Source organism: Puma concolor, chromosome E2 (assembly GCF_028749965.1).
Source record: "Puma concolor isolate L17-30 chromosome E2, mPumCon1.1.hap2, whole genome shotgun sequence".
Lineage (NCBI taxonomy): Eukaryota > Metazoa > Chordata > Mammalia > Carnivora > Felidae > Puma > Puma concolor.
The window spans coordinates 57825536-57842693 of record NC_141681.1 but is presented as its reverse complement, the minus strand read 5'-3'; the positions used below and the strand labels follow the sequence as shown (position 1 = coordinate 57842693).

Here is a 17158-nt window from a genome sequence, read left to right as displayed (position 1 = left end):
TAAGGTTTTCTCCAGTACTCTCTCATGTTCACAAACTTTATAATTCTGCTTAAAGGCTTTGTCACATTTTATTTTACATTTGTAGCCTTCTCCCAGTTATTTATAAACTTATGTTGGTAAGTTTTGTGTGGTAGTTAGCATCTTTGCCACTTTTTATTTGTAAGAGCATTCTTCCCATTATAAAATCTCTGCTGTTGAGCAAATTTTGAAGACAAGTTAAAGTTTTGCCAGAGTTACTACATTTTTAGGTTTTCTTTCCAACAAGGATACAATGATGTATACTAATATTTGAACTTTCATAAAAGCCTTTCCCATCCTTATTACTTTAAGACTGATTCTCTGGTGTTAGGATTAACATTTTTCCCAGATTCACTGAATTGGTAAACTCTGTTTCCATTATAAAATCATTGGTAATTATGGAAGATAGAGTACTCACTGAAGATTTTCCTAAGATCACAGCACATGAAAACTTGTTTCAAATTGTTCAAGAGTATCACATAATACTCATCTTTAAAATAAATATCCAACCATGTTTGTCAAAATTAAAAGACTTTGGAACAAAAAGGGATCATGTCTTGGTGGAAGGAATCAAGAACCCTTCAAAAAAGACTTGTTAAATCCATCCCATTCAGAATTATCTTCATTGTTAAATATCTAACCTTTAGAAATGTTTCAGTGAATGATTAAACCAATGTTCTATATGAAGTGGTCTGAATGATTACTTTTAGCATGGACTAGGTGACTTTTCAGAACTTCTGAATGTCCTTTCAGAGAATATAGATATTTCAAAAATGGATCTGGATCCTTTCATTCAAAGACAGTGTTGTGAAAATATAACTGACAATGTTGCCCCCCCCCCCCATGCCAAGTTTTTATATTATTGATCTCTCCTGACAGTAAGAATTTCATTGTGGTGATTTGGCCACTTTTGTTATAACCAACATAACATCCTTTCTACCCTTACCACTGTCTAAGTGTAAATACTCAGAGCCACAGCCTCCAGATCTACCCAAATTAGGTGTAAGGAATGAATCTTGTTTTGCCAATCATTGCCAACAAGCATAGGGTGTTATGGAGAGACACAACTACAAAATATAAAAGAAGTTTTCCCACTTACTAAACTCACACAAACGTACATTAAAATGCTAATGTAAAAAATTAGTTCCCATCACAGAACATCAACAGAATGGAGAAATAGGAAATACCAGCACTTTGTTCTTCCATGAAATCAAAGTGGACCAAATTACCTTTGGAATGCTCCAGAAGCTGGTTAGGAGAACACAGCATACCCAGAAAAGTAAAAATGGAGAAGAGCCACATCAAAGAGACAATGAACATTGGTGAAACTTGCCCACAACTGCTGTTCACCCTCTCTGGCACTCCATGGAAAGACTGTGAGAAAACTCTTACCTCCTCTAAGGAGAGAAACCATAAGTGACCTGAATAATGATCTGGCTTGTTTGCAGCTGCGTGAAGAACTTGTTTATCATGGCAGGACATACAAAGCTGAAGGAATGAGAGGACCCACTGGATGCACCATGGCAGCTGCTCAGATAAAATGTGACTATCTGTTCAAACAACAGAAGATACAGAGGTGAACACAATCAGAAAAAGGAAGGTGTCATATATTCTCAAGTAACTACATTTTCTCAAACTGGGAAATTTAAAAAACTCAGACATTACAAATGGCCAAAATGTGTGACAGATGCCAGAATTACTATTATTTGTGTTTTCCTCTACAAAGCAACTTCATAAGCCCATGCCCATAGGATTTTTTTTAATTCCCAAATTGAGAGGTCACAAAGTTTACAAAGAAAATGTAAAATGCATTGCAATCAGAGTAATAAAGTGCATCTTCAAAACTGACCCTAAATTAATAAGGAACTATTAATTGTCTGACAAAGATGTCAAAAAAATAATCATAAATGAGGCACCTGGCTGGTTAAGTCAGTGCAGGGTGTGATTCTTGATCTCAGGGTTCTGAGTTATATCCCCACATTGCATGTAGAGATGAGTTAAAAATAAAATCTTAAAAAAAAAAATGTATCCTAAAGATGCTCATGTAGGAAGAAGAAGAAAGAGGTAGGTAACGAAATAATATCAGAAAACTATGCATGACCAAAATGAAAATCTAAAGAGACAAAACAACAACCCAAAATTAGGAGCTGAGGAATACAATTACTGAATTTAAAAATACACTAACGGGACAGCAACAGACTTGATCAAGCAGAAGAAAGAATCAGACAACCTTAAGACCCCTTGTTTTAAATTAACTACTAAGAGAACCAAAGAAAAATGTGGAAAAGAACAGAGTCTAGGGACTCATGGGTCACCAAAAAGTCTCATTCCCCATACGGAGAGGAGAGGAGAAAGAAATCATATGAAGAACTAAAGGCTTGTGGTTCCCATGTATGTGGAAAGAAGAGACCAACAAGCTCAGTAAATTCAAAGGATACATGTCAATATATGAACACAGTGACACACTTTAATGAACCTATCAAAAGTCATGATGATAAATGATGAATTGTTAAACACCATGACAAAAGCAGCTCATCTTCTACAAGAGAGCTCTTTTAAGATTATGAGTGGGATTCTCAGTAGACCTGATAGGAGGAAGTACATGGGACAATGTATTCAAGTACTGAAAGATCAAAAATATCCACCAAGAATACTCTACCTGGCAAAACTGTTTTCCATGGATGTAGAAATGAAGTCTTTTCCAAGTGAAACCATACCCCCCACCCAGGTTTACCAGTAGACCTCTCCTATAGAAATGTTCAAGAAAGTCCTTTTAGTTGAAATCAAAGGATTCTAAACGGTAAATGAAACCATATGACAACATATGCTCTCTGCTAAATATAAAGAGTTACACAATTACAGATATCTTTAGTGTTGTAATTGGGTAGCACATGTCACTTTCATTTCTGCTAGCATTTTTTAATAAAAGCATAAAAATCATTAATCTAGGTAATAAAGTATACAACATAAAGAATAGAATTAGTCATATTTGTCAAGTGGGTACACGGGTAGAGATGATAAGTAGAAGAATTTTGCATGTAATGGACGCTATCAGTTCACAATGGTTTGTTAGTTTAAGATGTTTTAAGTAGTCTCTCGGGGAACCACAATGAAAATATATACAGAGGACACAAAAGCTAATGAGAATGGTATCAAAGCATGCCATGGGTATAATACCAGAATTAAGGATAAAATATAGTATCTAAACTTGATACAGTGATATAAAATGTTTATTACTTTCAATTCACAAAAAGGGTTTCTCTCATGCAGAGAGAACATAAATTCACCAATAACTAGATGATGAAATTAATTTTATGATTATGACAACTCATCTAGACATATGTAAACTGAACACTAACCAGGAAAGAAATGAAAAACATGTGTCTCAAATTATGCATGGGTGGTATTTATTCAGGCAAATGCATAATTTTATGGGTGAAGGGCATAAAGTTGATTTACATTTGAGTTAAACTCATACTGTCTTAAAATGTAGTGAGATGAAAATTGTCAGCCTAACAAAATTCACAGGCAAAAATTTAATTACAACTACATAATGTTGTGAAAGTTCCCACCAAAAGGAACCACATTATTATGGGATTATAAAATCAGAATAACATTTAACCCCAAAATACTACATAAGATGAATTTTTAAAAGGAAACCTTCTATATTACTGTAATTTTAAACTGTGCAACCATGAAAAGCAAGCATTTTGATTTCTTGCCATGCTTCCATTGACAATAAAAGTAAAGAATATTCAGTAAAATCAACTATAAAATGCTCTAATTAAAAATTTTATGAATAGGGGCGCCTGGGTGGCTCGGTCGGTTAAGCATCCGACTTCGGCTCAGGTCATGATCTCACGGTCCGTGAGTTCAAGCCCCGCGTCGGGCTCTGTGCTGACGACTCAGAGCCTGGAGCCTGTTTCGGATTCTGTGTCTCCGTCTCTCTCTGCCCCTCCCCTGTTCATGCTCTGTCTCTCTCTGTCTCAAAAATAAATAAACGTTAAAAACATTTTTTTTTAATTTTATGAATAAACACTGAAAATACATTAAAAATGTATTATGTTACAAATTTGTATTATGTGTTATGTCAGTATTATGTTACTAATTTCCATTCAAGGAGAACTACTCAAATGACATTTTAAGTTCCATCTTCCTACTTTACATTTGGATCTCACCTCTGTCATCTGCTTCATTCATTACCACCTACCCAGATGAGTGGTTACTCTCTCTTTTTGCTTCACATTCCAAGACTCCTTCTTTTGTTCCAAAATGATGACCGGGTCTAGTTTTGACACAATATGACCTGCTTATTAGAAAAAAAGGAACATTTGAGACAAATGAATGGCTCAGTCGGTTTAGCATCTGACCCTTGATCTAAGCTTGGGTCATGGTCTCCTGATCTCAGGATCTCATCAAGACCAAGTTGGGCTCTTTGCTGACAGTAAGGAGACTGTTTGGGATTCTCTCTTCTCTCTGCTCCTTTCCTGCTTGGGCTCTCTCTCAAAAGAAATAAATATTTTGTTTTTAATAAAGGAATATGAGTATTGATGGAGATTCTAATTTTCAATCCATTATTGTGTTCAGGAGAAAATAAAGAACATTGTATAATTCTAGACAGTGATTTCCCAAATGCTGTTGCCCAACAACCCCTTTAGAACATGCAGGAGGGATTTCTGATGTTCAGATCTTGACCTCCCCTTCCTAGTACTACCACTACATCAAGGAGTAGAAATTGGTGTTTAAAATGTGGGAAATACCACTTGATTCCACTCAGTGTTTAGATTGCCACTAAGTGCAGCGCCTGTGTGGTTTGGCCGGTTATGCATCTGACACATGGTTTCTGTTCAAGTCATGATCTCATGGTTCCTGAGTTTTGAGCCCTGCATGAGGCTCTACGCTTACAGCATGGAGCCTGCCTAGGATTCCCTCTACCCCTCTCTCTGCTCTTCCTCTGCTCTCTCTCAAAATAAACTTAAAACATTTTTTTTTTTAGAATTGCCATTAATCTACAGAAATGATGATGTTACCCTAAGGAAGGAGAAGCTAAAGCTGAAAAGGAAACATGAAGATTTTTCTCTACATCTACAAACCCCTACTTTTTTCCCTGACTGCAGGCATCTGAATCCCACTCATGCAAAGAGGAAGCTTCCAAGAGACAGTCTTCAAAGGAAGGAACAAAACTCTGAGTGTTGTTTGGGAAGGCTGGAAGGAGTTATCCTCACCCAAGAAGAGGTGTCCATAGTTCTCTAACATCACATCCCTGTACACTTCCCGTTGACTGTGGTTCAGGCACCCCAACTCTTTCTGAGAAAATTCTATGGCCACATCCCTGAATGTCAGCAATCCCTGCAATAAATACCATAGTTACCTAGCGGCCATAGGCTGAGGTCATAATGGTACCTAAGATGCAAGAGGGAGTTAATGTCACTAGCTAGAACCCCAGACCTGACCTTCACTGCTTGCCTGCTTATACCCACTGACCTTAAACTCACATTTTACCTAACCTCTTTTTTCTATCTTATCTTTTACTTAAGACAAAACACTCCATGCCATTGTGTCCTGTGGTGGAAACGAAAAGTATCCCACAAAAGGACATGACTACCCTGAGGAAGAGCTTGGATTGGCCCAATTTGAGCTTAATCCCTGACGTACTTCTAAGCAGCTGAACAAGAGAGTAAACCATGGAGTGAGGACAGTTACCTTTATCTCATATTAAAAAAATAATAAATGTTTATTTCCTTGAGAGAGAGAACACAAGTGGGGGTGGGGCAGGTAGACAGAGAAACAATTCCAACCAGGCTCCATCCTCAATGTGGAGCTGGACTTGGGGCTTGAACTCAGGAATGAGATACTGACCTGAGCATAAATCAAAAGTCATATGCTCAGCCGCCTCAGCCACCCAGACGCCCCCTTTTACCTCATTATAATACTAAAATCTCCACCGAAGGGGAGCACAAATCCATTTACTATGTAACATACAAAGTATGTATAGAACTGTTTTTTTAAGGCTCATGTGCAACCTTATCCTGACCTCTATATAGATGATGACCTCTCCTTTTTAAATATCCACCCTAACCCTAAATAAAAGGAAACCATTCCCACTTCCTCTGAGTCTCTGCTTTGGATGTTATTCCCTGTGATCTTAATTTTTTTTTTTTAATGCCTATTTTTGACAAAGAGAGACACAGAGTGTGAGTGGGGGAGGAGCAGAGAGAGAGAAGGAGACAGAATCCAAAGTAGGCTCCAGGCTCTGAGCTGTCAGCACAGAGCCCGACCCCCAGGGCTCGAACCCACAAGGCATGAGATCATGATCTGAGCTGAAGTCAGACACTTAACCAACTGAGCCACCCAGGCACCCATCTTCTTGTTTCTTGTAAATCAATTTTCCTTGGTCTGACATTCCTCCCTCCCACCCCCCTGCTCCATGTAGTTTTTTTGTGATTCACCAAGGAGTGAACTCATGTTACTTCAGTTATATTAGGAGAACTGTTTCTGGCTTAGATGAATTTCCTGCTTTCTGCAGTAAAAGAATTGGTAACACAGTATTAGGCTCTAGTACATTCTCTAAATTTGAGGCGAGTTGAGCTACCCATGTGCCCTGCAATTTCTACAGGCATGAAATTTCCCAAGAAACAGACAACAGAGCCTCTGGCCTTGGATGCAAGGCTTACCTGAGAACTGGGCATTTCTTCTTCTTTCACCTTTCACCTTATCCTCTAGATTTCTTTCTCAGAAGATCTTTGTGGAGAAATCACAGCTGAATTAGAAGAAAATGCCTATAAAGCCACCAACACAACCTCTTCACCTGTAAACTGATCACTTGCAGGCAGGACTTTAAAATGCAGGGACACCTGGGTGGCTCAGTTGGTTGGGCATCCAACTTCGGCTCAGGTCATGATCTCACGGTTTGTGGGTTCGAGTCCCAGGTCGGGCTCTGTGCTGACAGCTCAGAGCCTGGAGCCTGCTTCGGATTCTGTGCCTCCCTCACCCTTTGCTTCTACCCTGCTTATGCGCTTTCAATAATAAATGAACATTAAAAAAAAAAATTTTAATGCAGAAAAGGCCCAACTTCCTAGTCCTTTGTGTCAGGAGCTATTCAGAAACTATGAGCTCCCACCTGGAAACCAATCTCTGAATTTCCCTTCCCTGCTTTCAGGGGGCCTCGCCCCGCCCCCACAGAAGCCCACAAATTCTGCTTGATCATAGCAACAGTGTGCTACAAGGACCTGACCCTCCCCAACTCCTATGGAGGAGACCCTTGTTACCTCTCCTTGAGCCAAAGCCTGCACCCAACTCTCATAAATTAATAGGAAGATTTCCTGCTTAACTCTGGGTCTCACTGAGAATTATGGTAGGAAACGATAGGATTCTGTATGCAGAGAGGAAAAGATTAAGACCTGAAGACCTTGGGTGAGGAAAAACACATTTTAGAACACTGTGATTGCATTGTCCAACATGCCCTCCTGAACTGCCAGTGATCAAGGTCTGGACAATCACTGGAATCATCGTCATCCAATGGCATCTGGTCCTCAGTAGGATACAGGAATTCAATTCAATCATGAAGGTGGTCTTCATGACTTAATCTTTTAATCTTCAGGAACCCACCACGTTTGCCAATTTCTTAATTCTGTGACATTTATCAGATGATGCCACCAAAGAGCTGCCTGTGACTTTGAAGTTAGAAAAGGGAGCCACTTTGGGTTCCCTCCCTCCACTGCAAAGAGCTCTTCACATCTTTTTCCTTTCCATACTTTTCCCACCTTTAATAAAATGAGATAGGTTATCACTGGTGGTGGGATAACATTTCATTCTGTACACAGCCATGTCAACATGTCAAAAACCATTATGTCTTCTTAAAATGTGTTAAGTTCACACACAGACCAAGTCATGCATTTCCAATCCACCCAATTGTCATTGTTCAAAATGCAGACTACAAGCCTTCCAAAATTATTTGTTGATAGTATGATGTGAGAATACAGATTTCCATAATTTCCAGGACTGACATCATTCTTTAAAAATGCATATGTACAATTTTACCCCATTTGGGGGAAGAGTTGGCTATCCTCTTTCTGATATCTGTGAGGACTTCTTCATTTCAACCACATCAACTGGCATTTTCTCCTTCTAACTATTGCTATGATGAAGACACACCAGTATGTTTTACTGCACTGCAACCTTTTTCCCTAAAGACCAGTTGGCAAATTATTTTATTGGTAACATTCAAGAAGATTTTGTTTTAATACAGGGAGAAGAATGATGTTCGGAACACTTACATCATGGTAACTTACATCAATGTTATAACCACAAACAGCATCTGAATTAGATTTTCTTAAATATTGTGTGTAATGTTGTCCTTCATCTTCCATGGAAAATTATGCATGAGTCCCACCTAAGAACATGTAGGGGCGCCTGGGTGGCTCAGTGGGTTAAGCGTCCGACTTCAGCTCAGGTCACGATCTTGCGGTTTATGGGTTCGAGCCCCGCGTCGGGCTCTGGGCTGATGGCTCAGAGTCTGGAACCTGCTTCCGGTTCTGTGTCTCCCTCTCTCTCTGCCCCTCCCCCGTTCATGCTCTGTCTCTCTCTGTCTCAAAAATAAACGTTAAAAAAAAATTAAAAAAAAAAAGAACATGTCATACCTTTGCTGCAACAATGAGCCACGTAAGTTTCCAAGGAATGAATGAATTTCAGAAGGAAACTGAGAGTAGAAATGCATTGATACTTGGTAGTCATAAATGTCAGGATAGATTTGAGGGGGGAAAACTCATTTTTTATTTTTTTTACAAATGTTTATTTTTGAGCGCTAGTGGGGAGGGGCAGGGAGAGAAGGAGACAATCTGAAGCAGGCTCCAGGTTATAAGCTGACAGCACAGAACCTGATGAGAGGATTGAACTCACAAACTGGGAGATCATGACCTGAGCCAAATTCGGATACTTAACCAACTGACTGAGCCACCCAGGTGCCCCCAAAAAACTCAGAATGAAATTAGCCATATTTATGCAACAATTCATCCAAATAACCTTTTGAAGCATAACAGCACATACATTTTGAACATGTTTAACTTTGTATTATTCCTTATAATGAATATTTTGATGTAATATATTAATAGTAACAACTGCTTTCTCTGTAAGTTCTGGGATACTGACATTTGATGTTCAATTAAATACTTTTATAAATATTTATAGCTTTCAAGTTACTTTTATGTACTCTCTGGTGTATCCTAATGTGTACATTTAATATGAAGACCTTTCCTCATTATGTTTGTAGGGTTTACATCTAGTATGCACATTGAAATACTAAGGAACAAATTCCAGTTAAAGGGACTGCAACTTTCTCTATATTTTATGGTTTCTATTCTGTAAGAAAATAATGATATTGATCAAGTTGTGAGTTCCAGCTACATGCTTGACACATTCTTTCCCTTTGTATGTTTCTCCTGAGTCTAAACTCTGTGATGCTGAGTAAGAGTTGAGCAGTCCTAAAAATTTTACCACATTCTATACATTTTAAGTTTCTTTTCCAGTATGAATTCTTTGATGTATAATGAAGCTTAACCTCAAATAAAGGCCTTGCCACATTCTTTACATGGGTAATGTTTCTCTTCAGTGTGAATTCTGTGGTGTGCCATAAGGTTTGAGGTCTGGGTAAAGGCCTTGCCACATTTTTCACATTGGTAAGGTTTCTCTCCTGTATGAATTCTCTGATGTACAAAGAGGGTTGATTTCTGGATAAAGGCCTTGCCACATTCTTTACAATGGTAAGGTTTCTCTCCAGTATGGATTCTGTGATGTCTGATAATGCTTGTCTGGTGGGTAAAGACCTTGCCACATTCTTTACATTGGTAAGGTTTCTCTCCAGTGTGAATTCTGTGATGTACAGTAAGGCTTGAGTACCTTTTAAAGGCCTTGCCACATTCTTTACATTGGTAAGGTTTCTCCTCAGCATGAAGTTTCCGATGTCCAATAAGGCCTGACTGCCAGTTAAAGGCCTTGCCACATTCTTGACATTTGTAAATTTTCTCTCCAGTATGGATTATCCTATGTTTATTTAGTGATGAGCTGTACTTATAAGTTTTACCACATTCTTCACATTTGTAAGGTCTCTCTCCAGTATGCTTTTGCTGATGTAGAATTAGTGTTGAGTGCCAGTTGAAGGCTTTGCCACATTCCTTACAAATGTAAACTTTCTTCCCAATATGGATTGTCTTATTGATATTAAGTCTTGATGACTGACTAAACACGTTCCCAGGTTCATTGCATGTGTACGGGTTTTTTCCCACAGGACTCCTCGGATGATCACCAACATTGGAGGACTGGTTAAGAATTTTCCCACACTCAGTATATTCAGAAGGATTCTCTCCCAAATGTATTCTCTTCTGTCTAATAAGGTTTGAGCTTTGATAAAAGACTTCCCTACATGTAGTGCAGTCACAATGGTTCTCTGGCAAAGGAGTCCGTAGATATTTATTAACATTTGAATCCTGGTTCAGTATTTTCTCAGATTCACTGCAATGAGCAATTCTGTTTTCATTGAAAATGCTGTGGTTTTGTTGTAAGGTCGACTGCTCAGGGAAGGACCCCTCAAATGGATACCACTTACCATTTTTGTCTTCCTTTTTCAATCTCTGACTTTCAGAAATATTTGACTGAAAGGGTAATGCAATCCTATTGTCAAAATGGTGCAAAGAAGTATTTTCAGCATGGGCTAGGTCACTTTCCAGATTCTCCAAATTTTTGTTCTGCAAATATGACTGTTTGACCACTTGATTTGAGCCTTTGATTATAGAAACACACTGCCCTGCAGAAGTAACAGTGTTAGAGAGGGGGGGTTTCCAAAATGTTTTATATCCTTCACTGTTTTGGGCAGTGAGATTCTTATAATGGGCAGTTGTCTCTATTTGCATATGTGTTTCATGAGATCTTTGATGCCCTTGTCTCTCCCCAACACTGTTCCACTCTATCACTAAGTGTCCATTCTCAAGGGCACTATGTTTATATTTATCCACTGACACTCTTTCGAAAATACTTCCTATGCACATCTTTGGAAAGAGGCTCTGGGTATCATGTGAAGATACAGCTGGAAGGTAACAAATGAAAGTAAAATCATTCCACTTTCTACTATCAGATGAATACAGTTAAAATTTCTTGTACACAAGACTAAAATTGGACAACTTTGACTTTGGAAAAATAAATCATTAGTTTTTCTACTTTTCAAGATGTATCTGAATTTAACCCAAGGATTCTTTTTATAAAGTGATCGTTGGCCTATTTTACAACCTTGGTGGTGTGTGTTTATTTAGAAATGAAAGGTTTTGGGGCATCTCACTGGCTCAGAGGATTGAGTATCAAAGTCTTCACTTCAGCTCACGTCATCACCTTGTAGTTTGTGAGTTCCAGCCCCGCATCCTACTCTGCACTGAGAGCACTGAGCTAGCTTGGAATTCTCTCCCTCTCTCTCTTACCCTCCTCCACTCTCTCTCTCTCTCTCTCTCTCAAAATAAACTTAAAAAAAACTAAAAAAAAAGAAAGAAAGAAATGAAAAGTTTTTGTTTCCTTAATATTAAAGAATGGGTTATACCCTTAAATTCTGTGTAATAGGAGGGATCTATTAACATAATACATGTAGTCATCCATAAAAGTTTTCATTAGAGCTTCCCATGGTTGATTTTATGAATATTCTTTATAATTTTATGCCCATGAAGACATGCCAATAATTCAAAATGTTCCTTTTTTCATGGGTACACTGTCACAGTTTACAATTACAGCTACAGGGTGCTTGGGTGGCTCAGTTGGTTAAGCATCGACTTCAGCTCAGGTCATGATATCAGGGTTCCTGAGTTGGAGGGCTCTGTGCTTTGTGACTCAATCTCTCTGACAGCTCAGAGCCTGGAGGCTGCCCCTGATTCTGTGTGTGTCTCTCTCTAACTGTCCCCACTTGTGCTCTGTCACTGTCTGTCTCAAAAATAAACATTTAGGGGCGCCTGGGTGGCACAGTCGGTTAAGCGTCCGACTACAGCCAGGTCACGATCTCGCGGTCCGTGAGTTCGAGCCCCGCATCAGGCTCTGGGCTGATGGCTCGGAGCCTGGAGCCTGTTTCCGATTCTGTGTCTCCCTCTCTTTCTGCCCCTCCCCCGTTCATGCTCTGTCTCTCTCTGTCCCAAAAATAATAAATAAAAAACGTTGAAAAAAATTTTAAATAAAAAATAAACATTTAAAAAAATTAAAATTATATAGATTACACACACACACACACACACACACACACACACACACACACACACAGAAGAGCACCTGGGTGGCTCAGTCGGTTAAGAGTCTAACTGTCTATTTTGACTCAGGTTATGATCTCACTCTTGCGGAGTTGGAGCCCTGCTTCAGGGTCTGTGCTGACAGTGCAACGCTGCTTGGGATTCTCTCTCTCTCTCCCCCTCACCTGTTTGTGCTCTCTATCTGACAAAGTAAATAAACTTTAAAGTAAAATTATTGTAGGTTTCCTTTAATTCATCATTTTTATATAGAATTTTTGGGGTTATATTTTGTCTTATTCTGGTTTTGCAATTCCATACTAATGTGCTTCATTTTGTACGGGACTTTCCACAGCATTATTTAGGTGTGATTTTGTTTTTACCTGTATATGTTGTTATAGTGACAATTTTCAACTCATTACGTTTTTGGATGATGTGAATGTAACTCAAATATGAATCAGTTTTATGCCCTGTGCCAAAAAAATCATCCATGTATTTGTAGAAATATTACCTATGCATACTTTGTGATTCATCTTGTGTATTTTTCTCCTTGGTTAGTGGTCAGTGAATGTTGTATCAGGTCTATGTGAATTGTCATAATAATGGAATTAATTTCATCATCTATTTATTGGTGAATATATTGTCTGTATTTTCATTGTGGTTACCTTAAAGATTCCTTAAAACATCTTAAAGGTATAACGAACCATCATAGTGCTGCTAGCACAGAGCTCAACACAGGATTTGAACTCACAAACTATGAGACCATGACTTGACCTGAAATCAAGAGAGGGACACTTAACCAACTGAGCCACCCAGGTGCCCCTATGTAGCTATAATTTTAAACTGTGACTGTGTGCCCATGAAAAAAGGAACATTTTGAATTATTGGCATGTCTTCATGGACACTAAAACTGTCAAGTATATTCATTAAAATCAACCATGGAAACCTGTGATGAAAACTTTTATGAATTAGCACTTAAAAGATATAGATCCCTCTTATTACAATGAATTTAAGTGTATAATCCATTCTTTAAAATCAAGCAAACAAAACCTTTCATTTCTTTTTTTTTTAAGTTTTTTTTTTAAGTGTATTTTGAGAGGGGGAGTGCAGAGAGAGCGGGAGAGAATTCCAAGCAGAGTCCACAGTCAGTGAAGTGCAGGACGTGGGGCTCAAACTCACAAACCTTGAGATCACGACCTGAGATGAAATGAAAAGTCAGATGCTCAACCCTCTGAGCCACCAAGATGCCCCAAAACCTTTAATTTCTAAATAAACAAACACCACCAAAGTTATAAAATATGGCAACAACTGCTTTAAAAAAATCTTTGGGATTAAATTCAGATACATTCAGAGGAAAGTAGAAAAACTATTTCATTTCTCTTGAAGTGAAATTACACTTACAATTAAAACTCCTTTTTTTTTTTTTACATGGGAAGTTTACTAATTACCTACTTTACTTTTTATAAAGCACATGCCCGTGTCACATCAGAGCATTCGATCTAATAAATCATAAAGGAATCTCACTCAGAAAGTGAAAACACATATGACAAAGTCACAAGAACTTCATATTATAAGGACAAAAGTATAAAATAATTCAACTATTAGGACATAAGGTAACATTTGAGACTTTATTATAGGCTGCAAATTTTAAATTCTAAATGTTCTAGCTTCCCCATGCCTTTAATTTATATAGGAATTCTAGGAAATAACAGATGTTTTAAATTATTTTACCATTGAATAATGAAATTCATAGAGTGGAAATTTCTTATTTTAGTTAATACAAAGAAAATGAACTTTAAAAATTTTTTTTAAGTTTGTATTTATTTTGAGAGAGAGACAAAGAGTAAATGTGGAGGGGGGGGAGGTGGAGCGGGAGGAAAGCAGACAGAATCCCAAGCTGACTCTGTGTTGTCAGCAAAAAGCTCTCTGTACTGCTGGAACTCACGAACTGTGAGATCATGGCTTCAGCCAATGTCAGACACTTAACCAGCAGATCCACTCTTGTGCCCCGAGAAATGAACTTTTGAAGTGAAATAAAGGATTAGATTTTCTCATTTGAGAGAGGCGCTTTGCTATCTGATGAAATTACTGGGTTTCATATTTGTGCAACTAAGATTAAAGCTTCCATAAATACTGGAAAGCATAAAGCAGATAACATGTAATCTCTGTCTCCAGTGTTCCTGGGATTTCTGCACCAAACCCCAATATGCCCACCACTACCCTGACACACTTCTCACATGAGGCAAAACAGAACTCAGTAATGGATTAGCATAAAGTTCCTCAGAAATAGAGATTTCCCCAAGACCCTCAAAGCAATGAAGAGCCAATCACGTTATGGAGGCCCTCCCAGTGGAACTGAAGGAGAATCTTAAGAGAAGGCAAGATCATGATGTGCTGGAAAGCAGATATCTGCTGAGAGGGAGAGACATAAAACTAGGCTTCTCAAACTTATTTCCATTTGAGGAGAGCTGCTCAAACCACATTTAAGGTCCATCTTCCTCCTTTACATTTGGATTTCACCTCTGTCATCTGTTTCATTCCCACCTACCTGGGTGTGAGGCTACTGTGTGATTTCTCTTCACATCCCAGAGCTCCTTTTGTTCCAAAAAGATGACCAGGTCTGGCTTTGACAAAACAAGACCTGTTTATCAGACAAAAGGAATATGAGTGTGGCTGGAGATTCTACCTTTCAACCCAGTATTGGACTCAGTAGACAAGAGAGGACATTGTAGAATTCTAGAAAATTATTTCCCAGATGATGTTGCCCAACAACCCCTTTATTTATTTATTTTTTTTTTTTTTAAATTTTTTTTTTTTCAACGTTTATTTATTTTTGGGACAGAGAGAGACAGAGCATGAACGGGGGAGGGGCAGAGAGAGAGGGAGACACAGAATCGGAAACAGGCTCCAGGCTCCGAGCCATCAGCCCAGAGCCTGACGCGGGGCTCGAACTCACGGGCCGCGAGATCGTGACCTGGCTGAAGTCGGATGCTTAACCGACTGCGCCACCCAGGCGCCCCCCAACAACCCCTTTAGAACACATGAGAGGGGCTCCTGGGTGGCGCAGTCGGTTAAGCATCCGACTTCAGCCAGGTCACGATCTCGCGGCCCGTGAGTTCGAGCCCCGCGTCAGGCTCTGGGCTGATGGCTCGGAGCCTGGAGCCTGTTTCCGATTCTGTGTCTCCCTCTCTCTCTGCCCCTCCCCCGTTCATGCTCTGTCTCTCTCTGTCCCAAAAATAAATTAAAAATGTTGAAAAAAAAAAAAAAAAAGAACACATGAGAGGGTTTCCAGTGTTCAGATCTTGACCTCTACTTCCAAATAATACCACTACAATAATGAGTTGAAATTGGTATTTAAGACGTGGGAATTCCCATTTTATGCCACTCAATGTTTAGAATTGACATAAATCTATAGAAATGACGATGTTACTCTACAGAAGGGAAAACTAACCTGAAAGGAAACATCATGAAGATATTTCTCTACATCTAGAAAACCCTACTTCTTTCCCTGACTGCAGGCATCTGAATCCCACTCATGCAAAGAGGAAGTTCCAAGAGACAGTCTTCAAAGGAAGGAACAAAATTCTGAGTGTGGTTTGGGAAGTCTGGAAGGAGTTATCCTCACCCAAGAAGAGAAGGTGTCCATAGTTCTCTAACATCACATCCCTGTACAGTTCCTGCTGACTGTGGCTCAGGCAGCCCCACTCCTCCTGAGAGAATTCTATGGCCACATCCCTGAATGTCAGCAACCCCTGCAATAAATACCATAGTTACTGAATGGCCATAAGCAGAGGTCATAATGGTACCTAAGATGCAAGAGGGAGTTAATGTCACTAGCTAGAACCCCAGACCTGACCTTCACTGCTTACCTGCTTGTACCCACTGACCTCAGTCCCACATTTTACTTAACCCTTTTTTCTACCTTATCTTTTACTTCAGGCAAAACACCCCATGGGCATAGTGTCCTGTGGTGGAAACAAAGTATCCAATAAAAGCTAGTGAATACTCTGAGGAAGAGCTTGGATTAACTCAATTTGAGCTTAACCCCTGACTCACACCTATGAAAATGAACAATAGAGTAAACCATGGAGTGAGGTCAGTTACATTTATATCATTATGTTAAAAAAATTAAATTTTTATTTCCTTTAGAGAGAGAACACAAGTGAGGGTGCAGCAGGGAGGGAGGGAGAGAGACAAAGACAGAGACAAAGAGACAGAGAGAAAATTCCAACCAGGCTATATGCTCAGTGTGAAGCTTGACTTGGGGCATGATCTCAGGACTATGAGATCATGACCTGAGCCTAAACCAAGAGTCAGATGCTCAACTGAGCCACTCAGGAGCTCCCTTTTAACTCAACATAATACCCAAATCTCCACCCAAGAAGGATCACAAATATTTTACTATGTAACATACAGAGTATGTACAGAACTGTTTTCTTAAGGTTCATGCGTAACCTTATCACAAGCTGGACATAAGATGATGACATACCCTTTCTGAATATCCACCCTAACCCTAAATAAAAGTAAACGATTTCTCCTGCCTCTGAGTCTCTGCTTTAGAAGTTATTCCCTGTGACCTCCTTATTTCCTGTAAATCATTTTTTGTCTGACATCCCCACCTGGTGTAGTAGTTTTGTGGTTCACCAAGGACTAAACTCCTGTTAGCTCAGTTATATTAGGAGCACTGGTTCTGGCTTAGGTGAGTTTTCTGCTTTCTGCAGTAAGAGAATTTGCAACACAGTATCATCCTCTAATATATTCCCTAACATTGAGATAAGAACATTTATAAATATTGTGTTTATTCAAGTGAATTTGTAAAATGAAGGCATCAACACAGCCATACACATTTTTGAATCCTTTATTTACATCATACAGTACATGTGTCTATTTCCTAA

The 17158-nt window shown here is 39.0% G+C and overlaps 1 protein-coding gene across 1 annotated transcript; it reads right to left on the bottom strand.

The window, feature by feature from the left end:
* Nucleotides 1-9346: 9346 nt before the first annotated feature.
* Nucleotides 9347-16083, bottom strand: LOC112851227 (uncharacterized). Its single transcript, XM_025914771.2, has 3 exons — nucleotides 15889-16083; nucleotides 14812-14904; nucleotides 9347-11095 (listed from the first exon to the last, which is right to left on the bottom strand). The coding sequence occupies exons 1-3, from the start codon at nucleotides 15920-15922 to the stop codon at nucleotides 9576-9578; spliced, it is 1647 nt and encodes a 548-aa protein (XP_025770556.2). The 5' UTR covers nucleotides 15923-16083; the 3' UTR covers nucleotides 9347-9575.
* Nucleotides 16084-17158: the final 1075 nt, after the last annotated feature.

Bases quoted from the DNA above. Each gene is read 5' to 3' on its own strand.
- LOC112851227 (XM_025914771.2), bottom strand. From the start codon at position 15,922: ATGTTAGAGAACTATGGACACCTTCTCTTCTTGG. The intron at 14,905-15,888 runs GTGAGGATAACT...TCTGATAAACAG, and splicing joins TGGACACCTTCTCTTCTTGG to GTCTTGTTTTGTCAAAGCCA. The intron at 11,096-14,811 runs GTAGGTGGGAAT...GTTACCTTCCAG, and splicing joins CACAGTAGCCTCACACCCAG to CTGTATCTTCACATGATACC.